Here is a 14986-nt window from a genome sequence, read left to right as displayed (position 1 = left end):
CATGCCTTTCAGGTGCAGTAAATGTCTGAATAATATACAATATTATGTACTGTATACTATTCAGATATTTACTGTACATAGCGTAGCTGTTAACAAAATATTAAACTGTCTGTCAATGATTAAATGTATCAGTAATTTTAGATGTAATTATTTACTACTAAAAATGAAACATTCCGATCGTCAAACATTGAAGATTATCTGTTTATCCTATTGACACTGTCGGAGGAGCTCCCGAACATTTACAAATTCAGTAACGGCTGATACTTACTAGACTACTGGACTGATACTCAACGCTGGAACTAACATTCGATTTAAGTGCAATAGGTGGGTGAAATTCAGCGTAATCATTATCATCATCGTAGTATGTCATTAATATATTGTAACACGTCAGTTTCTTCAGAAGTTTTATCCACAAATCTCAATATCTGGCACATAGTCGTGAACCAAAAGTTGTTTTCAATATGTTTCCGATGTTTTTGCTTCACCTATTAATTGCCAGATAATTTATATCACATCTAGTCAATAAAGAATCAAGATCATTACAAACACAAACATTCCAACATGTTTGTTGTTTGTTCATGTCGCGTAAGTACGTAAATATTGCTACCAATTTCTTTAATAAATACACTCAACGCAACAACCAGTAATTAAATATTTATGCATTGTTATAAGAATTTATTTATTAGTATTGTTTAAAAACATGTGAAACAGTTGTCCGTGAAGATCAAGAGGACTATGGCGGGGAGAGGGGGAAGTTGTATGCAAACATCAATGGGCGGGCGCCTGTAATTGACTAAATGTTTGTGACGTCACAACTACGTTGTACAAATACGTCGCACTGAGTCATAAATGTCTTCATTACTATCAACGAAGTGACGCCCACAATGGCACATAGATTCCTTCTATAATAAATATAATCCAGGGATATATAAGGTAAGTAGCATTGTTTGTAAGTCTGTATTCCAGCAGATTGTATAATAGGTACATTTGTCTTTTTTAAATACATAAAGTTCTTGAATAAAAGTTATTGGAATGCCGTCAGACGGGATAGACATAGTGCATTCGTTGCGAAGCAAATCCATAGCGAACTTCAACAGTGTATAGAACTGACAATAACTTCCGATAAGTCACGTGAATGTCGCGCGTCAGTTCCATACATTTTTGAAGTTCGCTATGGAATCGCATTGTCGGATAATTATTTAACACGCAGTGGTATATTTTTATAGAAGGAAGCAAACGTATTATCAACAGATGAGAAGATGTACAGAAAGCTGTTTCCGAAACTAAGAAAGAGGGAGTACATATTATACAAAAGGGAACATGAAGATGTAGAAATACCATAAAAACACTTTTGGACCGTAATTTTTATAATTCTACGTACGTAATGAGTTCGTGGTATTTCCCGGACTACCAAAAATTTTAGTCATTTTCGGTTTGGAAACAAACTTACTTACTTTTGTGTGAGTTTGTGGATTTTCCGGGCAGGGGAGCTGCATAATCATGCAACGACTGTGGCTGCTGACTCTACTGATTAATGACTGATTCTAAGTCTATAGCGGTCGAGAATGATTTCGTTTAGTCAGAATAGTACGTGGTGCGTAGTGTGAACAGCATAAGTTCATTTACAGTCGGAATGCACACGTAGAATTACATCAGCAACAGGTAATTTCCTTATTAAATGTATCGATGACGCTCTATTGGGATCTATTGTAAATTCTTTAATAAAAATATATTATGTATAGAATCTATTCGGTGCATTCAATCAATATATATTTAGTCTTACCCAACGTAAACGATCAACAATTACGGCTTGTTGAACAATGACCTGCTAAATACGTGATACATTTGTTCGGAACTGAGTAGTGCATTGATAAGCAACAATTACGTACGTAAGTAAACAAGGCAGTTTATTTTCACTGATGCGAGTTATGGTTAACAACCATGGTACGCTAAAATTGAATCGAACATAACAATTGACGAAAAAAAACACAATAGCAAAAATTCAAATTTAGAAATAAATTATCAAGACGCACGGTGCTATTTCTTAAAATCAGTTACTAGTTCATTGAAATTCTTACAATGAAGTAGCAAGATGTAATAGACCGAGGCGGTATGCGAGTGTTGAGTAAGGAACGAGTCAGGTGACGTCCAGGATATAGGGCGCCGACAGGATGGCACTGATTGGATCATAATAACGAGAGTAGGCCGCGAGATTGCGACTGTTGATTAATTTCCTTACTACAATTTAATATTTTTCTGCGACCAACTAGTAATTAATTAACAATTCTATTAAGAATATATCAAATCACATTTCAGAATCGATCCAGCTATTTAAGTTAACGGTCACAAAAAACGCGTCGTAATATTATAGAAATGAAAATTTTCTTAAATGCATATACAACGTGTCCCAAAATTAAAAAGATATGTGTTAAAAAAGAAACAACAGACAAAGAAATACTACCGTAAAAGGAACACCGCGAAGGGGCCTGACTGTACACCTTCATGAGTTGCACTAAACATTTATCAAATCAAATTGAGCATGCATAAGAATTATAAAATAAATCAAAGACTAAGATATATAACCGTCTTATCAGCTCATTTCACCAGAGCATATCCTTATCTTTCCTTAAGTCAAGGACACAGGTAACATATAATAAGGTGAACTTAACATGAAAATGGATGAGGTGCCGTAGGTATAAATGTTTAAAAAAAAGTGAGGTATGAAATAATAATACTGCGATATCAGTAAATGAATTTATTTGCAATGGTTATACAATTTAAGAGACATATTCAAACATGTTACAATATCGAACTGTCTCTTACCACAATCATGAATATTCTTTATTTCATAATAAATTTATCAATACTAACATAATATACTATAATTTAATCACATTGACAAAACAAAATTATATAATTTTAATAAAAAAAAATAAAATTTTTAAATAAATGGTCATATTAAAATCACATCTAAACCAAGATACATTGTTATATATAAACTTTATAAAGATCCTGAATAACTTCTCGGCTCATACGTATTTAATTAAGCCCGAATAAGACGTATCTAGAATCCAACTTTTTTTTTAACCACATACATATGTTAAAAATCTTAAAATATGATACTTTGGAAATGCCTAACACCTTGACACTTGAAACGTAAAATCACCTATTTTAAAGAAATGCAATAAGAGCGAAAAAAATAATTAAAAAACTTACCTTTCTTACTCAATTGGAGTGATATTTATTTTAAATATAACTTATGTACAAAATTTTATTTTAAAATAACAGATACTTTAATTCATAAATATTACATAATAATTAATAAATATTTTATAAAGTATATTTGAATAATATTAATTCGGTTTTATATCGAGGAAAATTGTACTAATTAAATTTCATTGTAAACATTATATTAAAAAAAAACTTATCAAAAATGTACATTTACAAAACTTATTATGGAGAGGAATGTCTTTAATAGTCAATGTATTTTGTATAGACAACATTATAAATTTATACAGATTAAAAAATATCATAGATAATAAAATACAATAAATAAAATGTCCATACCTCGTACTTATAATGCATACTGTTGTAACAGGCTGCTTTACATTCTCGGCAATAAAAAAAAAAATTAAAACCTATTCTTTGCTATAGTTTGGCAAATTCATGCCCTCGCATGTAACATCATATAATTAAACTATATCCATAATGCTTAACAGTCTTACAATAAAATGTCAATGTTAAATATTGTTCAAATTGGAAGATCAAAGCATCAATACACACATACATTGAGCTTAACTCTTGTATGTGTACACATTGAAATTTGTGCATTATTCTGTATATAGGAAGTTAAAACACAACAGTCAGAAATGTACATTTTATAGTAATGGAAAATGTACGGCGCAATTGTGTTGTATAGCTGCGCAGAGTGCTGCATGCAGAGAGTACGTTTGTCCGGGCGCGGTGCGCAGTAGCAGTGTGCGCGTGCCCGCTTCTGGCCCCGCCCCCGCCGCGCTTCCGCCAACCCCGCCGTCTAGCTCCGCCCTAGTCCCCGCTGATCCCGCCCCCGTATACCGTGCAACACGGGCCATTGCTGATGCGCTTATCTGTATCAATATATATATTTTTAAATATAGATATAGTAAAATTGTAAATCTTTGTTATAGGGTGGTAACCGTTTGTTTAAATTACGTACGATCTCCGGTAAATAATATATAAGAGTATAAAGTTTTGATGTATACATACTTGATACTCGTTGTCTTCATCTGGCCCGTTAGAGTCCGGCGTCTTAGGAGTCCGCCGCTGTTTAACCAGCAACTACAAGATCACACATAAATTAAACTTAGCAATCAAATGGTATTACTAGTACTCGCTAGTAATAACTCAAAATAAACGAATCCATCAAGTTAAATTTACCTCAACAACGTGTCCTTCTAGCGGCTGCACGGAGCACGATTTTAGATCTATCATTTCAACGATGCGCTCATTGTGAGGATCAGCCACCACCAGGAACTATATTAAAACGAACGATTATAATTTATCATCAAATAATTATATATTACAGTGTAAAGATAGTAGATAGATAAAGACCCAATATTTAATAATGGGAGGTAATATTACTACGGATAAATAAGACGAATCGTTAATGATTTACTTTACTTGATTTACGAGTAAAATAATATAAATGGTATGTAAATGTCTATTTATACCTTTTGTGTAATGATGAGGAGGAGAGGCGCGTTATCGAGCAGCACTCGGAAGCCGGAGAGAGCGGGCAAGTCTGCGAGCCGGAACGTCCAGCGCACGCACTCGCGCTGCCACACGCCCGCTGGACCCATCCTAGTTCCACCTTCGTCACCGCCCCACAATCTTGGCTGTTATATACATAGCAGTTTTAAGCACACATTTATTTTATATATATATATCACGCGCACAAATTATGTATCTGTTGTTTACCTGAGGCGTTAAATCCCAGCCGGTCTGCGCGAGTAGACCTTGGCCAGCGTACGCGAGCAAGTCAGCGGTGGCGCTAAGTGGCTTAGCTAAAGCACCAACTAAACCACGCCGCAGCGCCGTCCCGCCTCCCGCCTCGCCCACACACACGCCCACCACAGAATGATGTGCGAGACCGCCCACAGCACCTGAAATACATATAAAATATTATACATCTATCAGAAATAAATAATTAAAACCACGTCGAAAAAAGAGAATACTTACCAAGTATATTAATAGCAAAGTTAGTGAGTCCCGCTGCAAGACCGGCTAATAAGCTGGATGGGGGTTGTCTCCTGAAACATATGAGTATAACATTAAATGATACGATTTACCGTTACGTCAAGCATGCACAGACAGTAGTTACGAACCTCGCGGCGGCCGCTCGCTCTGCGTGTTCGATGTCACCAGCAAGCAAATCGAGGTTACGAGCCAATGAGCTAGCAGCGGCGCTGAGTGAGCGCAGTACGGCGGCTGCGGTCGCGCTCGCCACGCCACGCACACCGCCACCTGCACCCACCACACGCGCCGCCAGCGCCACAGGCGCACCCACTAACTCTAGACCCCCCACCACCCAACCTGATACAAATTCAAGACAATAAAAACATTTATTATATTTTTTTACTTGCTTTGACCATATCACCTTCTCCACAGTTAAATATATATTTAATTGTAAAAACAATATAAGTATGCATACCTGCACTGAGCAGTGCTGCGGACAGGTAGTGTACGGTGAAAGCATGTGTAAGTCGTTCCACCGAGGTGACCATGGCGCGCTGCCGGAACGCGGCCAGCCGCAGCGGACTCTGATCCAACGCAATGTACATGTGTGCCTACAAAAATATACAAAATCTATATATATGAGAATATAATAATATTTACATTAAATGTAATAAACATCATTTCACACCTGACAAAAATGTGCAAAAGATCTTTTAAAAAAAAAAACTATTGCAATGAAATTGTCAAAAAAGACTTAATTAATCTCGTAATTAATTCAGGAGAGAAGCACTACTTACAGCAGTATGCAGAGTGAGCAACAGATCTATGGGCATGACAGTGAGCGAGCGCAGGCGCAGGGGGCGCTGTATGCGACGCGCAGCGGCGAGCACGTGGGCGCACTCATCGCGGTCGCTTGCCGGCCACGCCTCACGCAGCAGCGCGGCCAGCTGCCGCACGTACGCGTCCTCGATGTACAGCGCGAGCGCACCCACGCGCACCTCCACTTCCGTTATCTCTGATTCATATAAGTTATTCTTGTAATATTTATGTACCTGTTAGCTATATTAACTTATACAAAAAGTATCGCAGGCGTTGATAGCTTATTTTTGTTTGGTTTTTTAAATTTTGTTTAAAAAAAAAAGATGTTTTCACTATTCTCACAACTTTTAAAAACTTCAAATACTAAAAATGTGTAATAATTTTTGCTCACCACAAAACTCTTGTTCGGCGATAAACCAGGCTTCGGTGATAATATCTAGGTTGAGTACATCTTGGTCGCTGGTCTGCTGAGGCGGCGCAGCACCCCAAAGCGGCGGCCAGCGCGGGGCCGGAGGCAGTGGTGCGCGCGATGTAGCCACAACCGCGAAATCATACTCCCCGCTTGAATACTGAGCGTTATCGATCTGGAGTGACGATACTGATATCGTCGCTCGACCCCTCTGTAACGTTACGTCAATTTTATTATCTTTAAAATTTCATAAAATTAACTTTGACTGGTTTAAAGATGTGTAATGAATGTAATAGATCTTGAGATGGCACGTCGCAAACAAGAGCACCCTTGGAATCTACGTGTCAACTACAGAGACGTTAAATGATTATTTAAACACTCACTTTAAAGATTTTTCATGATACTACCAGAGATTACAGAGAGTACTTTGTTTGTATATAAGAATACTTAGCGAGGCAGTTAGAGATGTTGATTATATTGCGTACATGCATATCTGCATGGTTGATTGCCAGTAGGTTGTCGAGATGCAGAGCAAGGAGCGGCACACGGTCAGCGGCAGCGGCGAGACGTACGTGTACGCCGCGTACCTCACACACGGCGCGCTCCCCACCCAGGCCCCACCCACTGCCGTTACCGCCCTCTTCCGTCTCACCGTTGTATACTGCAAAAGATCCCAATTGTAATTAAAAGACACAAATATTAAAGAAAAAAGAATAAGTTTTCGTTTTTCGTGAAAAAAAAACATTATTTCCACAGAAATAAATTTCTCTTTCGCAATATTTTGTTATATTATTTGATAATTAAAAAAATAAATATGAAAGTATTGGAAAAAATGGAAATAAAAAAATAGTTACAAAGTTCCTTGAAACTGGACTGATCGGCCTCTGAGAGACACTGCACTATTGAAACCTGAGAATTATCCAATTCTTCATTTTCCACAGCCAGCACGCTTCTCGTCAGCTCTCGCTCCAAACCTAACACACCAGAATTAGAAATAAAAAAATAAAAAATAAACAAAGTAATAAATGGAACAAAAACATAATTAACATAATAAAAAAATGTGCATAAATCAAAAATTAGTGCATTACAAAACAAAAACAACGTTTTACAATGTTTTATAATTTTTAAGTCACTACAACGAATTATTTCTTATGATAAAGATGCAGCCTTTGAATATTAATATTTGATTGGAATTTCAACTATTTTCTAATCTACATTTAACAACTTTAAAGTACACCATATAGACAATATTACGTAGTTCTTTGTCCGATCTAAAACAATACTTAGTAAGGAAAAAATTGTTTACAATGAAGAGGGTCCCGTTCTCTTACCACACAATGAGATTCGTGCATTAGGACCTTTTTCAACGTCTACCGCCAACTTCTTGGCATTCGACGATTGAATCGTGTTAGTATCACTCGGTGGTAAAATCAAATCATCTCTAATATTTAAATTTCCACTAGATTGGAAATGATTCTGACGTAATCGAGATTTTGAAATTTCCATTACTACGAGAAAAAATAATATTTTAAGTCAGTAAATATGACATAGACACGCAATTTGCAAAATAATATCCTATTGTCTATATGTATTTTAACAATATCAAAAACATGACTTACAATTCTCTGTTGCATTGACTCGTTCCATCGATCGATGTTCATCAATATGTTTCTGGAAATAAAAAATATCTAAACATCTTATCCATTTAATTATTGGCTTGATCTTTAAACATATTTCAAATTTAATTTCAAACAAATGTTTTTGTAAACTTGAATGAGACAATTTATATTGAAACGAGTTGAAGTTTGTCAATACTTACTTCATGAAGTGTTGTGCTGCTAAAGGAGCCGACCAGACGCTGTCTGATGTCACTCGCCGAGATGTCATGCTGAAAGGCAAAAAAAAAATTAAATCAATCACATCTTTTTTGCTTAGTATGAATATTATGTTGTATCCAGAAATAATTGTTTTCAAATTCTATCGATATCAGAACTATAAACATTCTGTTTTTTGTTTAAATAAATTAAGGTATATTAGCAATCCTGATCAATAGCAATCAAAAGAGAGGTTTCAATGTTAATGTATGATGATTGTACAATACCTGTTGCACGTGCTGTAGATCGAGCAGAGTGGAGTGGGGGGAGGTGCGTACGCGCAGCTTGACCGTGAGGCCGGCCAACTGCACCAGCTGCTCCCCGCTCACCACGCCCACCGGCACACACCACTTGGGCGATCGTTCATCCTCTGTGTAAAGATTGTTTTATATTTTATACTATTTTTAGAAGAGGACAGACGAGTAGTAGACAGTTATACAACTTTTAAATAAATACATTGTTTTATTTCAGCGTTGTCCGTTCAAAAATAACAGTCCGCTACTTTACAACACTTTCCTGTTCTTGTGTGAAACATCAGTATTACTCTTTTTAAATATTTTGAAGAGCCTAGGTCATCGCCGTGCTGCGTAGTGCTCTACCCCAGCATGTCTATACGCTAAACATAAAATTGTGTTCTGTGCAACGACTCGCAGAAAATTAAGAGCCATTAAGATATGAAAACATTTATTAAATTTTTTACCTGTTGCACGTGCGAATGTCAGGAATATAGGAGCGAGAGCGTCGCTGTTGTCAGCGTCGGAAGCGGGCGTGGGGTAGCGTGCGCAGTACGCCGGAGTCGTATAGTGCGTACTCATGCCCGGACCCACCGTGCACATCCAGCGGGCCCCCTCGCATTCTCTCACTGCCTGTATACAGATGTAAATATACTTTGTTAATAAAGAAATATTCGAGTTTTATGACCAGCATCTATCAGACAGACGATAAAGGATACACAAAGGTGTAATAATTTGCTTTCTTTCCAAATATGTAATAAGCCTTGCAATATGAACTTATTTATGAAACTGACCTTGACGTTATTGGAGGCGGTATTTTGTTGGTAGTCATCATATACTTCAGGCTGATCGGCTTGAGCTACGGCAAGCCATTCACGCGTGGCGTTGTACACGACGAACTGTGGGCAGGGGTCGCGTGCCACTACCACCTGCCAGCGGCCATCATGATGGTGCTGCGTCACCACCACTGGTACCTGGACACACATACATGTTAATTAAACTAAACCGTAAAATCAGGAACTCGTATGATTATGTATATAAAATAAGCTGAAGAAACATAGCAGGTCCGCCTAAAATGTGAATTCACATTTGCCAAGAAATACTTTTACGTTTTGTTTACATACAGATTGGTTGTTGAGATCACGCAGTGCGATCGCTCGTCGTGACGGCTGCGCGCCATGTGGGGAGGGGCCGGCATGCTCAGGGGGTGTGGCCAGACGCACAGGCACGGCGCTGTCGTGGGACAGCGAGACGCATAGGAATGTGTTGGCACGTGCTCCACTACGCCAACGACTCCAAATCCACGCGCGGCACAGAGCTTCGCCCACGCATCTGTCGCAAAATATAAACTTGTACGAGGAGAACATATATCAAAAGTACTCAAGATAATTTACTAACTATTCAGTGCTTTCGGAATAGTAGCTGGGATGTTAATGAACTGATTTATAAGTTGTTACTTCACTCATACCTCATCCTTCAACTCTTGTTGTAAAATAAATTAAAACACAAATTAAAGAAAACAATTGCAATAATGCACATGATTAGTCTACATTTGGTTTTTCTTATATAATTAGTCAACCGTTACCGTTTATCCTTTGAAGGCGGGATCACTTTAAATGACTTCGGATTTAGTACCACTTCATCATCCGTGCCCTCCGGTACTGCGATGCAAGTTATCTGCATATAGAAATTTAACATAATTATATAACTATGACAAATACTATAATTTAATTTTGAGATCGATTACGATTAGAACTTACCATAATATCAGTGTCCATATCGTTTCTGAGAACATAAGTTGAAGTGATGCCCAATATGTTCATGTCTTCTTTTACTTCCAAATACAAAGTAAACAAAGCAACCTGTAATAAAAAAAATACTTTTTAAAATAACAATCTCAAGGTCAATTAGTCAATATGACAAGACACAAGGACCTTCTCGGGTATTTTTTCAACCTGGATGGTTTAAGTCCGCTGTATAAATTTTAAAATGTATGTATACCTTGTGATTGCAATGTATGGCGATGTGTCCAGCGTGGCCAAGGGCCAGGTGGCCGGAGGGCAGCGCGCCGTAGCGCCCGGGTTCTTGAGAGCTCACTACCAATGGCTCACTAACGAAAGTCTCCCGGCCCATCTCCAATGATAGGAAGAAAGGTTTCTGCAAATTACAACATATTTAAATCAACGGCACATTACAGGAATATTAATCTATCTGAGGGGATGAGTAAGGGGGCATCGGGAGTGGAACAAACATATTTATTTACAAATTATATGTTTCTTTGTTTCTGCTTTCTTAATATATTTGCTTGTCTGTAAAAAACATTACTATCCTATCAGTCATTCATAGGGACAACAATTATTAACCTTTAGCAAAGTGGACGGTGGTGAGACGACATGTCCTGGCTCTAGGCGACAGAGGGGTGCGGCGTCATGTGCGCGTAGTGTGAGCGGCATGGGCGCGGCGTTGGCGAGTAACATCACCGGCCATAGCTGTGCCGCCAGCGAACAACCTCCTCCCGCGCACACCGCGCTGTATTGCACCTGTATACACAGACGTGTTTTCAGTAATCTCTATAAATGGACTGGCTATAAGATGTAGTATTTTGTGCCTATTTGATTTTCCTCATTTTAGCACTGGTAGTAGAGGTTTGTAGTAGTGGTGTGGATTCGAACTAATAAATAGATAGGCTTAATTGCCATGAAATCTCAACAGAGGCGTTTCGATCAGAACTAAGCAAGAAACGGTCTTTACCAGGCAATCGCTTGTCTGTATTAGATAATTTTTTTAATGATGCAGCAAAGAACTGTTACCGTGATGTCGGTACGTGGTTGCAATAGTGCCGGCTGCCAAACGCCGCGCCAGTGCCCACGTACCAACGAGTACGGCCAATCCGTCCGTGCCTCGCGGCCCCACTCACGCAACCTAACAAATGCAGACAATCATTTAATAACCAAACCAAACATAATCTATATTGCTATAATGATAAAAAATAGAAAATGACACATAGAATAAGACACGATATGTCTGCCACAAGCCTACAAGGAACTTGTGGAATTTTTTGACATTGTCCACTTTTGCCCACTGGGCCACAATATAATATTGGTCCATAAAAATATAATGCACAATTATACTTTCAGTTTTGTGTTCTTTAATTGTTATTATTGTCCTCAATCAAACAGTATGTGTTGACTGACCAAGTTTTTATTTCTCGGAGCACGTCGTCAATGTCCTGTACGGGCTGGCACTCGTCGAATACTGATGTCTGCGTGATGCCGTAGTGCAACGGCACCCCTTTCGGCGTAACTGGACAATCTATGTTCCTGCACAACAATACATACATATATCTAAAAACTATTAAATAAAAGCTTATATTATATGGGTCATTATCTCTTTTTTATTTTTTTCTTTATGTCGTAATATTGGTACTACAACATACATCTGTTTTATTAGAAATATTTCGAGAGAGATATTTTTAATACAATAGTCAATGGAAACAGTAATAAAATGTGACATTACTTATACTGCAGTGTGAGAGTATGGCGGGCAGCGGTAGTGCCGGGCGCGGTGAGATGTGTGGTAGCGCCACGCCCCAGCGCCGTCTGCACTAGACCAGGCGCCGCTCCTTTAGCCCCCGCCTCCGTCCCCTCACTCTTACCCACAATGGTGTCTGACAACTCTGTTGTTACCATCACCTACAATATAAAAAACATTATTTAAAATTGACCTTGCAATTAAAATTAATTTACTAATCATCAGATTACGTAATATTAATCAAATACCTCAGTATCTAGAGAGAGATGAGAGCGTAAGACGAAGAGCGGCCAGAAGGTGGCGAGCAGGCGGCCGTCGGAGCTGGCGCGAGACACGCGGCACCACACCGACACGTACGCCATCTCACCGCCACTCGGAACTGACAAACATACAACATGTATACAAGAATTCTTCATATTAACTCTCCGATATAATTAGAAGTTGTATTGAGTTAAAAAATATTTATCTTTAAATTGGTAAAGTTTTAGTGTATTTACTATCTGGTTATGAAGGCAGAGCAGAAGTTTCTCAATAGAGTGTAAATGAGTGTTTTAAATGATAACTTAACGTTTCTCTACCTTTAACCAGCCATGGTACATTTTCTTTTGGACATTCCTTTATTGGAATATCACCCGACCAACCAGCATCGTGGGACAAGAATTTGACCCTGAAATATGAAGTCAATTTAAAAGTAGGATCATTAGCTATTTTATAAAAGTTTTTGCTAAAAGTTGTGCTTACTTGAGAGAGAGATCAGCGGCCGTCTCGCAGAGGAGGGCGGGGCTGACGCGCTCGGGAGACAGCTCGCCCGCACACTGAGCACGCCACTGCTGCGTAGTCGCACATCGGACGCGCACCTGGAATCATTGACAGATTTTAGTTAGTTTTGCCTGTCTACTTAAAAATCGTAAAAATACTAAATAACTGACATATTAAATGTAGCAAAGTGTAGAGTATCACCTTATAGAGCAGTGGATGTCGAAGCATGTTCGCGAGCGTGAGTCGCCCAGTTAAACGCATGGTGCGCGTGGGGCCAACCTCGGTTACACGCGCATAGATGAACACACCCGCCCCCGGCGCGAGTCGAGAGATCCCCGGCGCAACCTCAGCCCCGCATGATTTGCCATTCGTAGCTCCGCCCCCATTCAAACATAGATTCGGATCTTCCAGACGCACCATGTATTTTCCTTCCACGAAGGGTATACCTGAAATATTTGTCAATGGAAATTAAAACTAAATATGAAAATTCGTGAAAAAGTAATAAAAGTGTTTTACTTGATCTTCACTTACTATTAGACCAGTGCCAGTCCGTAGATGGATTGGCGAGAGAGAATCGTAGCTTTTTCGCCTCGTTTGGAGAGTGCCATCTATAACATTTACGAATGAATTGAATACTTGAATACTAAAAGAAAATTAGAAGATTTATTAATCCAATGAATATATGTATTCAACATTACCTATATGCAAGCATAGAATCAGGCCCCAACGGAAGAAGTTCTTCAGTAGCAATTTGAGACACACGCAGTGCGGCTCCGCACTCGTTGTGCAACCACAACGAGACGCACCCGCGCAAGGCACGCTGCGACTCCTCCTCCTCGATCACCTCCTCTCCCTCATTCTCCTCCGTCACACTGCTCACCACACCAAGATTTTCATTCAGTACATACTGGAAAAAAATAATAATTTAGGTAACATTAAAGGTTCATTAATCAACTATCGAAGCAGTTTGTCAAGTTATTGTGAGAATTTACGCGTCTAGCGCATTTTTAGCTATTGACATTTTATTTATACGTTATTCGAGCAACCATACATAACATATACCTGAGCGTAGGCGTGTTGCCAGTCGTTGGCCAGCGCCTGCAGCGTGTAGACGCGTGGCACGTTCAGTGACACATAAACATGGTCCGCGCACGTGCGCACGCGCCAGTCGCTCGCTTCGGAATCCCGCACGGGCGTCAGCAATACTGAAGCCTGCGCGCGAAACTCCTCTACAAATCGCTCCATAGTACCCATGGTGCAATCCAAGATATCGCTTCTGTTGAACAAGAAAATTCAAAGAATTTTTAGCAAAATAAGAACGTATTTTATGAAAACTTAGAGTTGGTTAGCAAACAATCTTGTCGTAAGTTATTAGTTACAACTAACGAGAAGTGGGCGTGCATAAGACAGCGTCGGGCGGCGGGAGCAGAGCCCAAGTGTAAGTGGGCGGCGGCGTCGCGCGCGGACAACGACAGCACGCGGTGACTGCGCCGCAGCGGCCGCGACACGTATAGACCTTCTAATTTCCTACAGTTCTCCCTGAAAGATTTTTATCACATAACAAAGTGTATTTATCAATAAAATGTAAGTTCGCGATGTTGTAGAGAGTGCAATGAATACGTACTCGTTTAGATTGGGTATTTCATTGTGTAGGTATATGTTGAACGCTGCGAGGCGCATTGCAACACGTGTGGGCGGCAGCAGGCGGGGCGCAAAGTAGGAATCGATGCGCATAGAACCCCACAACTGCTCCGATGTCAGTACCCCGCCCCCTACGCTGCCCCCAGCGCTATTCCCTGCGCTGCCGCAGTCTGTGTCGGACACCGCGGACCACATCGCGTCCGCACCCTGTACATACAAAAGTAATCTTATAATATGAACTATTATAACGGCACTAGTCAACATTAAACGAGTTATCCTCGGTTAAAAGACGCATAACATATTTTTTTCAATTAATGACAAAATAGGCTTTACTCACCAATGGGTCATGTTGCGTCATGAACTTATTGGCGTCGAAGAGGAATGGCGTCGTCTCGGTTTCCACCGATGGGCACAGCCGTACACGCCACATTAACGCAAATACCATAGCTGTATAGGAAATACAAGAATAGTCATTTACTGTCGCACTCAGAGTCGTTCAAGTGGGG

At 39.4% G+C, this 14986-nt stretch overlaps 1 protein-coding gene across 2 annotated transcripts; it reads right to left on the bottom strand.

The window, feature by feature from the left end:
• Nucleotides 1-3378: 3378 nt before the first annotated feature.
• On the bottom strand, nt 3379-14924 carry Vps13B (vacuolar protein sorting 13B). 2 transcript variants are annotated; one of them, XM_013306839.1, is made up of 36 exons: nt 14818-14924; nt 14464-14687; nt 14226-14378; nt 13902-14115; nt 13538-13746; nt 13371-13447; nt 13041-13285; nt 12822-12937; nt 12659-12747; nt 12329-12459; nt 12066-12241; nt 11744-11869; nt 11360-11471; nt 10913-11089; nt 10551-10706; nt 10310-10411; nt 10135-10226; nt 9674-9881; nt 9344-9523; nt 9017-9182; nt 8544-8686; nt 8262-8330; nt 8062-8113; nt 7774-7950; nt 7297-7416; nt 6928-7103; nt 6425-6653; nt 6012-6229; nt 5690-5825; nt 5364-5571; nt 5218-5288; nt 4957-5141; nt 4710-4874; nt 4417-4512; nt 4246-4317; nt 3379-4106 (listed from the first exon to the last, which is right to left on the bottom strand). In XM_013306839.1, exons 1-36 carry the CDS (start codon nt 14908-14910, stop codon nt 3879-3881), a joined length of 5391 nt encoding a protein of 1796 aa, XP_013162293.1. In that variant the 5' UTR covers nt 14911-14924; the 3' UTR covers nt 3379-3878. The 2 variants fall into 2 exon arrangements, with proteins under 2 accessions (XP_013162293.1, XP_013162294.1); XM_013306840.1 differs by lacking the exon at nt 7774-7950.
• Nucleotides 14925-14986: the final 62 nt, after the last annotated feature.

Source organism: Papilio xuthus, unplaced genomic scaffold (genome assembly GCF_000836235.2).
Source record: "Papilio xuthus unplaced genomic scaffold, Pxut_1.1 DF828177.1, whole genome shotgun sequence".
Lineage (NCBI taxonomy): Eukaryota > Metazoa > Arthropoda > Insecta > Lepidoptera > Papilionidae > Papilio > Papilio xuthus.
Note: the sequence above shows the minus strand (reverse complement) of the source record. Positions and strands in the feature narration are given on the sequence as shown.

Coding starts and splice junctions, on each gene's coding strand:
- Vps13B (XM_013306839.1), bottom strand. CDS start 14,910: ATGTGGCGTGTACGGCTGTGCCCATCGGTGGAAACCGAGACGACGCCA. Junction 7,104..7,296: donor GTCCAGTTTCAAGGAACTTT/GTAACTATTTTT, acceptor GATCTTTTGCAG/TATACAACGGTGAGACGGAA. Junction 4,107..4,245: donor ATGAAGACAACGAGTATCAA/GTATGTATACAT, acceptor ATATTGATACAG/ATAAGCGCATCAGCAATGGC.